Below are 9,787 nucleotides of genomic sequence, written 5' to 3'. Positions count from 1 at the left end.
TTCCATGGGGCTATGACTGGATGAACTATTGAAGAGCTGATTTTCATATCAGATGCCCCAAGTTTTTTTGCGGTTTTATTCCCTATATGACCAAAGTTGTCCTTTTTACTTCACTCTTTCCTTCAGCACTTCTTTTGTGGGGTGCGAGTCATTATGCCCCTGCAAGTTAACCCAGTGATTTGTTATTATATGCCGTCTCCTTAGTTCCAGAGGCATCTCTCCTACCTCTACCTGGATAGCTGAGACAGGCGATGTCTTAAAAACGCTTGAGCCTGAATCACATCCAATTGTTTTAAATGTGATCTAGCTGCTGATGTATACACTATACTGCCATAGTCCACCGTAGATCTTATCAGGGACACATAAACTCTTTTCAGTGCTTGGCAACTTGCCCCCCATTCTCTACCAGTCAAGCATCTCATAACATTTATTACTTTTTTACTTTTTTCCACTACTCTTCTAATATGATCTGCCCATGTTAAACAGGAATCAAAAAGCACCCCCAGGAATTTGAATGTTCCTGCTCTCTCTATTTCTTTCCCATACATCCTTATTTTCAATCTTTCATCTATTCTTTTATTAGTAAAGAAAACACTTTGGGTGAGAATCTACATCCCCACTCTTTCCCCCACTCCACCACTTTATCTACAGCTCCTTGCACTTTCCCAACTGCATAATGCATATTTTCCCCCCTCTTCCACAGAGCCCCATCGTCTGCAAAAAGTGACCTACCTACATCAGCTGGAATCTTTAAAAAGATATCATTAATCATTATTATGAATAGTAGTGGGCTTACTACACTACCTTGAGGTGTCCCATTTTCTACAGTATACTGACTTGACAGTTCTGATCCTATTCTTACTTGGATATTCCTTTCACACAAAAAATCTTTTACCCAATTGAAAACTCTCCCTCCAATCCCCAACTTGTGTAACTTAATCAGAACTCCCTCCTTCCACATCATATCGGAAGCTTTTTCTATATCCAAAAACACTGCAATTACTGCCTCTTTATCTTCCTGAGCTTTCCTTATTTCACTTTCTAGTCTAACAACTGCATCCATGGTACTCCTACCTTTCCTAAACCCACTCTGATAATTTGCTATCTTTTCCTTTTTCTCAAGCTCATATGATAACCTTTCTGTTATCATTCTTTCCATTATTTTGCACACATTAGAGGTTAATGCTATTGGTCTATAGCTGATGGGTTTTGATGGATCCTTACCAGGTTTCCTTATCGGAATTACAACTGCTTCTTTCCATGTTTTTGGCAATCTTCCCTCTTCCCAGACTATTATACAGGTGCAACAATTTCAGAAGCGCACTTTCTCAGAATTTTTTTAACATCACATAGCATACTTTATCTTTCCCCGGTGATGACGATCTTGACATTTTTATTGCTCTCTTCATTTCTTCCATTGTAAATGGTTCATCTACTTCCTCCTTCTTTTCTAATATCCCTGGATAATGTCTTATTTTCCCCTCTCTCCTTCTTCTCTCTTCGTCTGATTTCTGAACTATGTATCTTTGCAAATGCTTTGACCATGCTCTCTGCTTTTTCCCTATTTGACACTGCTGAGCCTTCCTCTGTTACTATAACCGGGTATTCCCATTCCCTTCTATCTCCTCCCATCCTCTTTATCATTCCCCATACTGTGCCTACTGGAGTTGTTCTACCTATCCCATCACAAAAAGTCCTCCAGCTAGCCCTCTTAGCCTGTCGTACTGTTCTTCTCGCTGTAGCCTGTGCCTTCTTGTACTGGATTAAATGTTGCATATTATGGGTTCTTTTGAGTAGTCTGAATGCTTTATTCCCATCCCTTACTGCCTGCTGACATTCCTCTGTCCACCATGGTACCAATTTTCTCTTCTTCCTATTTTTATTTTTTGGAACAGACTTCTCTGCTGCTATTATTATTGCTGATGTAAGCTGATTACTCAGCTCATCGACATCTTCAGATACCTCCATCCTCATTATCGCCTTCTCACTTAATATCTGGAACTTGTCCCAATCCGCCTTCTCAAATATCCATTTTGGACTTCCATCAGCTGGTCTTTTTCCCCCTCTTTCTCCAAATGAACAAACAACTGGATAATGATCACTACCTATTGTATTACTTGTCCAAATCTCCCAGTTACTAATACCAGCTAGCAAATTAGATACTAAGGTAAGATCTATTGCTGATTCTTTCCCCGTATTTACATTTATTCTCGTACCTCTACCATCATTCATACGTACTAAACTCCTATCCTCCATCAACTCTTAATTACCCTTCCATTTGAGTCAGTATGATCGCCTCCCCACACTGTACTGTGAGCATTAAAGTCTGCGCACCACACCACTTTATTTTTGTCTTGACCTTGTATTGTCAGTAAGTTATTCAGATCCAACCTTTTGCAGGGATTGTAATAATTTATTATGACCATTCCCCCCCCCCATCCCATATTTCCACCATTACACATTCCTGATCATCTCCCACACCCAGCTGTCTATATGGGATTCCTTTCCAAGATCTCTATCTTTCCTTATTCCTAAATATCCATAAATTATAAACTCTAAGTTTGGTTTCAGCCAAGTTTCTTGAACACAGATTATGTCTGGTTTCACTGCCAGTGTTTTAATGAAGTGTTTGAACTCCTGACCATTAGCCAGTAAACTCCTGGCATTCCACTGTAGGAGGATTACCATAATTAAGATGAACCAACCCATGGTACATCCTGACTTGACTGAATGGCAAGGTTTTCCCTCACCTCTTCCCACGTCAGTCCTATTAACCCAAGGTGATTCACCGCTGCTTTAACTACTAGCTGAATTTTATCATTTTTGGATTTAACATCCGCAGTACTATTAATAACACCTGCAATGAATGTGACCAGGTCTCTTTTATCCACGTAAACTCTGTCATTTGATCTTTTTTCCTGCTCTTGGTTCCTGATTGTCCCGTGACTGTTACTGTTATTGCTACTACCTTTGTTCTTTCCATTTACCATACTTGCTGCTTCAGCATAGGTCATTTTTCTTTCTACTTTTGTCTTCTGGATTTCATTCTCGCGTTTCATAATCTCACAACCTCCGTAGGCCACATTATGAGCTCCACCACAATTACAGCACTTTGGCTGTACTCCTGCTCCACACATCCCATGTTCATGATCCCCCCCACATCTTGCACATCTTCTCTGCTCTTTACAGCTCCTAGCTGTATGACCAAATCTTTGACAGTTAAAACATCTCAATGGTTTTGGGACATAAACTCTCGCTGGGTAACTCAAGAAACCCAGGAACACCTTTTTTGGCATATTGTCTTCTTCAAATTCAATCAATACTGTTTCACTTTCCTTTTTTACTCCTTCTCTTGTTGTTTTCAGCCTTTGAGCTTTTACTACTTTTCCTCCTTTGATATTCTTCTTGATTTCCTCCATTCCTACACTCATTGGCTCTCCTGTGATGACTCCTTTACTTCCAACATCATTTCCCCCCCAGTTTCCCTGAGCTTTCCACCTTAATTTTCCTTATCTCTTTCATTTTAAGAGCTTTCTCAACTTGATTTTCATTTGCACATCTTATCAGTAGATTACCATCATTTAGCACCTTTGTGTATATTATTTCTCCCACTTTATTCGCCAGGGATGTTGTCAAAGTAAATGGGTTGATTTTCTTCATGTCACTTTATTGTTACTATGATTGTGTATTTGTCAGGTCTTTCTCTTTGATTTCCCTCTATCTCGTCATCTCCATTCTCTGATTTCTCTTCATTATCACTTCTAGCTCTTTTACTCCCTTTATCTTGATTGATATGTATGAGTCTCCCTACTTCCCCTCATGCTCTTCATCCCTCTCATCATTACAATCCATATCAGCCCAACTAGCATTACCTACCTCTGATCCATTCACAGAACAGTCGTGCTCAACCGCCTCACAAAAGATATTTCCACTTGTTTTTCCCGAAAACTTTCGACTATTTTTCCGTTCTCGGCCTGCTGATGCTGCCGCCATCTTTCCTCGCGAGCGCCATCACGCTGAAGGGGGCTGCTTAAATTTGCCGGCATCAGCTCCACACAGGTGTAAGGCTTCCGTGATGATGACGTCACTCACCCTAACACCATCCTGCAAAACAAGAAAAAACAACAAATATGACCCATACTGGGTTCATAACATAATAATAGAAACAATAATGATAATGATGGATGTGGGACGTAACCACGTGATTAACTTAATGTTTACACTGAGCTTTTCTTCGTCTGATTAAAATATATTATTTCAGATTCATCTTTTAAAAATCATAAAACTCTCCAGTCTGTGAGGTTCAGTATTTATTTTCTTTAACTGTTTTTAGATTTATTAGTATAATTTACTGTCCTTCTGGTCAATAAACAGTGAAACGTCTTCAGCTTGACAGTCTAATGCTGAAAAGGTAAAAACACAACAACAACAGAACAATTAGCAAACAGATATATTGTAGATATGTTTCCACTGATCTTTTATGATCCGGATCAGCTGATTCTGTCTGATCGGGGCTCCGTTTCTTCACTCGACTGTTTCTGTCTGTGAGATCCAACATGGCGGCCTCCGCAGCTTCACGTGAGCTCTTCACGGAGGGAGTCCGAGCGGTTCTTCACACCTGGCCGGTTCTACAGGTAAATGTGGTGACTGACGGTACACCTGGCAGCCAGGTAAGCGCAGGGAGACGACACACTGACAGACTGTCCCTGTGGATCAGACGGGACGATGCTAACGGGCTAAAGCTAACGGGCTAAAGCTAACAGGCTAAAGCTAACAGGCTAAAGGCTGCAGAGTTTACATGAAGCCCGGTTCAGGAGTCCAGTCGGTCCCGGAGAGAAGCTCCGGGAGGCGGCGGCTGTTTCATGGAGGACGCTGCCAGAACAGAACCACGAGTCTGAAGTCTTATAAAAGTTACATCACATTGTTCAAACTCTAAAGATAAAGTGTAAATGTCACCTCTGATGATGACATTTCTGGTTTATCAGCAGAATTTTACTGATGAAGAGCAAAACTGTTGGGTTCAATCATTTCAGTGAATGTGAAGTTTAATCCGAGTCTTCTCCAAGATGAGGAACCTGTTGACTAAGAGACCCATCAATGTGTGTGTGTATATATATATATATAATATGAATGACAGTATTGGTCTGGGGAGCATTCAAATGTTGTAGAGGAGAAAGAAATGAAGTTTAAACTTTAGCAGCTGATTCTGATGATTCGACTGATGCATCTAAAGATCACTTCACTGATTTGAGAAAGAAACATGAAAAGTCGGACTGAGCATTTGTCCTTGTGTTTTGTCATAATGCAGGTTATGAGTCATGATGCATGTTGTTATTATGTTGATTTAAATAACAGCAGGCTTATAAGCAACTTATTATTATTTATGATTTCAGGTGTTCAGACAGCAGCTGTTACTGTGAAAACTGAACCAGGATCAGTTTGTTTGATAAAGAAACAGTCTGGTTCAAAACTCCGTTCATGTAAAGCATCAGTCTTGTTAACGGCTTAAAGTATTTCATAAAGACCAGACTAATCTGCCTTTTCTCCTGAAGACTGCCTCGGACCTGGTCTCAGACTCATGTTCAGTCTGCAGAGGTCAGAGGTCACAGACTCTCACGTACGTGTGTGTGTGTGTGTGTGTGTGTGTGTGTGTGTGTGTCCTCAGATTGCAGTGGATAATGGGTTTGGAGGCGTGTACGGCCAGCAGAAAGCTGATTGGATGGTGGATGTGGTCCAGCAGTATTTTCATGACAACGGTAGGTAACTATGGTGACCTATCAGCTGACAGCGCATGTTTATTATAAGTGTTTATACCGATTAATCCATCAAAAGATATAGATCAAATGTTATTGATCATGAGGTTAAATTCAAGTTACAGCATGTAACATGTTTTTATATATATATATAGATATAGATATATATAACATCTGAATCTGTGTGTGTGATCAGCTGACCTGCAGCAGTGTGAGATCGAGGACTTCATCGCTCAGCTGATGGATCAGGAGTTCGACACAGTGGTGGATGATGGGAGTTTACCTCAGGTACACGCACACACAGAAACAGTTTAAAAAGATTTCAAAGGAAAGCTGTATTCTACTACATGCTGCCGACGAATGCAGTATGAAACTGTTGCGGTGTGCGAGGCCAGGCTTAGCCAGTTTCCAGTTTTGGAAAGCGGAAGTAAACAATACGGATAATGGCAAACCAGCGCTACTATGTAGCATAATCTAGTTAATCTGCTACACTTAACTTGACAGCACTCATTATTGCACTATTACTTATTACTTATATTATTACATTGTATTACACCATACATACTTATCAACCTAGCTTTTATACTTTATATCCACTTGTATTATAGTGTGTTATATTTTTGCTCAGTGCTTCTGCTCCTGTGTGACTGACGTAAAGGTGAGCTGCTGGAACGAAAGAGTTTCCCCTCGCGCATCAATAAAGTGTTTCTGATTCTGATCCCCTCATGCTCGAAAAAAGAGAAGTTATAAATGGATGATAATAATAAAGTAACGTGATGGCTTTGTTATGGGTAGTAGGACAAATGTAGCTATACGTTGGTTACAGACAGGCTGTAGCCGAAGTGGTGCCTAGATTTATATTCCTCCTTGCTTTGCATCGTGAGACACAGCAGGCGAGGTAGACCGGTCTGATGCACACTGGAGATTTTTTCTGAATCAGTACGACATCCGGGTATTTTTGGCATAAACAATAAACAGCTACGCCCTGCCAGTGATCAGATACCCTGCGGGAATAATAAGATGGCCAAAGGAGGAGATACAGACCACAGACGTTAAGACGCGAAAGCTCCTCACCATGCATGGAGGATTCCATCCCAAATCCAGCACCCTGAGACTGTACGCTAGCCGTAAGGAAGGCGGCCGTGGACTAGTGAGTGTGAGAGCCACTATCCAGGATGAAACATCCAAGATCCACGAGTACATCCAAGATAAGGCCCCAACAGATGACGTGCTCAGTGAATGTCTCAGGCAATGGGGAACAGAGGAAGACGTGCTGGAGGAAGGACCATCATGGGAGGACAAACCCCTACACGGGATGTACCACCGGAACATAACTGAAGTGGCTGATATCAAGAAGTCCTACCAATGGCTAGAGCGGGCCGGACTGAAGGACAGCACAGAGGCACTCATCATGGCTGCACAGGAGCAGGCCCTGAGCACCAGAGCAATAGAGGCTCAGATCTACCGCACCAGACAAGACCCAAGGTGTAGGCTGTGCAAAGAGGCCCCTGAGACAATCCAGCACATAACTGCAGGGTGTAAGTGCTGGCAGGAAAAGCATACATGGAGCGCCATAACCAAGTAGCTGGCATAGTGTACAGGAACATCTGCACTGAGTATGGACTGGAAACCCCGAGGTCAAAGTGGGAAACACCTCCAAAGGTGGTAGAGAATGACCGAGCCGAGATCCTGTGGGACTTCCAGATCCAGACTGACAGAATGGTAATGGCGAACCAGCCTGACATCGTGGTGGTTGACAAACAGCAGAGGAAAGCTGTTGTGGTTGACGTGGCGATACCAAGCGATGGCAACATCAGGAAAAAGGAACATGAGAAACTAGAGAAGTACCAAGGGCTCAGAGAAGAGCTGGAGAAGGCCTGGAAGGTGAAGGCAACAGTGGTGCCCGTGGTCATCGGAGCACTCGGGGCAGTGACCCCCAAACTGGAGGAGTGGCTACAGCAGATCCCTGGAAGAACACCAGACATCTGGGTCCAGAAGAGCGCAGTACTGGGAACAGCAAAGATACTGCGCAGAACCCTCAAGCTCCCAGGCCTCTGGTAGAGGACCTGAGCTTGAAGGATGAGACCACCCGCGAGGGGTGAAGGACAAAGTTTATCAGATAAAGTATATAAGGACAAAATATATATAAAAATAACACACGTGTATATATACACACAAACAGACCTGAGTCACATGACCTCCTCTCCACCATTTCCTATTGAGTGTTTGGCCTTCCTGCTTACTTCAGACTGACTGACATCAGGACTTTAATATAAAAGTAACTTCTGTTTCTTCAGATTTTATGTAAAGAGAACCAGGTGTGACAGGAGCTCATCAATCTGCTGCAGGTGTAGATGTATGATGTCACATGTTAACCCTCCGTATGTCTGCAGGTGTCCGTCAGTCTGCTGGAGGTGTTCAGTCAGTGGCAGCAGGGGGCGCTGCAGCAGCTCAAACACACCATCAACTCTTTGACACAAAAGAAGAGTCAGAGGCCAAAGGTCACAGCTCTGCCCACACAGTCTGACGAAGACAGTGATGATGAAACACAGGTACGTCGCACCTGTCACACACTGAGCTCTGATTGGTCAGTTCACACAGGTGAGGCAGCGGATAATGATGAAGGTTCATTATCATCTGTTAACGGTGATTAAATTACCATTAATTGAGAAGAACTCTCGTCACAAGTTCCCAAACACATTCAGTTTATTTTGGCTTTGGTTGCATGCAGGTAAACAGTCCGTGTTGAGCAAAAGACGCGGACCTCGTTGGCCGAAATGCAATCTCAAACCCATCGGCTGCCTTCTGACGACAATTTAGCTTTTCATCAATCTCTTAAATGTAAACCGATTTCAACACAGTGAGAACCAGAACAAAATGTGGTTGTAGCAAAGTGCATGCATAGAGATGAAGTAATGTACAGAATAACAGATTGTAGGTGTAATATTCATCATTCGTTCAGAATTATTAATTCACCGATATTCATACGATGGCGATACTATGACATCTTTATATATACTGTACGCACATTGTTACTATTTATTTACTATTACCACTCGGCTGCTCAGATCATCAGTCACATGATTCAGGACTACTGTCGTTTATTTAATGAGTAAAAAATAGCGTCGTTCTGTGTTCAGGCGATGGAGTGTGAATCATCCAGTCCATCAGTCAGCAGGACAGAGCCTCCTCAGGATGAAGACGACGGGTGGACAGTGGTCCGTAAGAAGAAGTAAAGGAGGATGAAGAAAAGTGTGAACTGTTGAACTCGTAGACTGCAGCAGCTGACCTTTGACCTTCAGGATGGGACTGTGTGTTTTTAATGGAAGCTGAACTAAGCAGACTGCGGTGTCTGTTTCCATCCTTCATGTGCTGTTGTGTTCATTCTAGAAAATATGGACCTGAAAGGAGAGAGAGGACGGCATCATTAAACCAGAGTCACTCTGGTTTCTGTGGTTGTTTTTATATTAAACCTGTTAAAGCTGCTGTTGTGTCATGTGATGGTATCACACTGTACTATAACATCACTCTACTCTATGACATACTATCATTTTACATCACAATATTCCATGATATCTCACATTACTCTATGACATCACCCTGTATTATTAAATTAAATTTTATTTATAGCGCCAATTCATAACAGAAAGAGGCCGAACCTCGAGCAGAACCAGACTCAGGATGGGCGGCCATTTGCTGAGATAGAGACAATATAGCAGCACAATGCAAATTCCACATAGAATTTTAAAATGATTATAGTAATAAGACTAATAATACTTGTAGTAGCAGTTGAGCAGGAACACGGGGGCAGCAGGTGGCCCACAACCACCGATCCAGACTCTGCAGCTCCGGAGGCAGAAATACCTGCTGAAGGAGAGAGGAGAGCGACGAGAAAGCACAAAACTATAGGAGAGAAGATGTCGAGTTAGTTCAGAACTCACTACTTATGAATTAAAAGCCCCAGTATCTTTCAGGATTTTTACCGGTACCTTGACACCCCGCACAGGGAGAACTGACAGGAGCAGCAAGTGCGA

At 42.3% G+C, this 9,787-nt stretch overlaps 1 protein-coding gene across 1 annotated transcript; it reads left to right on the top strand.

Annotated features, from left to right (window-relative positions):
* The first annotated feature begins 4,480 nt into the window (after nucleotides 1–4,480).
* On the top strand, nucleotides 4,481–9,239 carry tsr2 (TSR2 ribosome maturation factor). The gene is made up of 5 exons (XM_044211610.1): nucleotides 4,481–4,634; nucleotides 5,666–5,756; nucleotides 5,950–6,041; nucleotides 8,147–8,305; nucleotides 8,894–9,239. Exons 1-5 carry the CDS (start codon nucleotides 4,557–4,559, stop codon nucleotides 8,987–8,989), a joined length of 516 nt encoding a protein of 171 aa, XP_044067545.1. The 5' UTR covers nucleotides 4,481–4,556; the 3' UTR covers nucleotides 8,990–9,239.
* Nucleotides 9,240–9,787: the final 548 nt, after the last annotated feature.

The sequence above is a fragment of the Siniperca chuatsi genome, linkage group LG10 (assembly GCF_020085105.1).
Source record: "Siniperca chuatsi isolate FFG_IHB_CAS linkage group LG10, ASM2008510v1, whole genome shotgun sequence".
NCBI lineage: Eukaryota > Metazoa > Chordata > Actinopteri > Centrarchiformes > Sinipercidae > Siniperca > Siniperca chuatsi.
The sequence above is the reverse complement of the archived record's forward strand: the minus strand, read 5'-3'. Positions and strand labels throughout refer to the sequence as shown.

Excerpts from the sequence above, each read along its gene's own strand:
- tsr2 (XM_044211610.1), top strand. The coding sequence starts at position 4,557 with ATGGCGGCCTCCGCAGCTTCACGTGAGCTCTTCACGGAGGGAGTCCGA. Across the intron at positions 5,757-5,949 it reads GCAGTATTTTCATGACAACG|CTGACCTGCAGCAGTGTGAG; the intron begins GTAGGTAACTAT and ends GTGTGTGATCAG. Across the intron at positions 8,306-8,893 it reads ACAGTGATGATGAAACACAG|GCGATGGAGTGTGAATCATC; the intron begins GTACGTCGCACC and ends TTCTGTGTTCAG.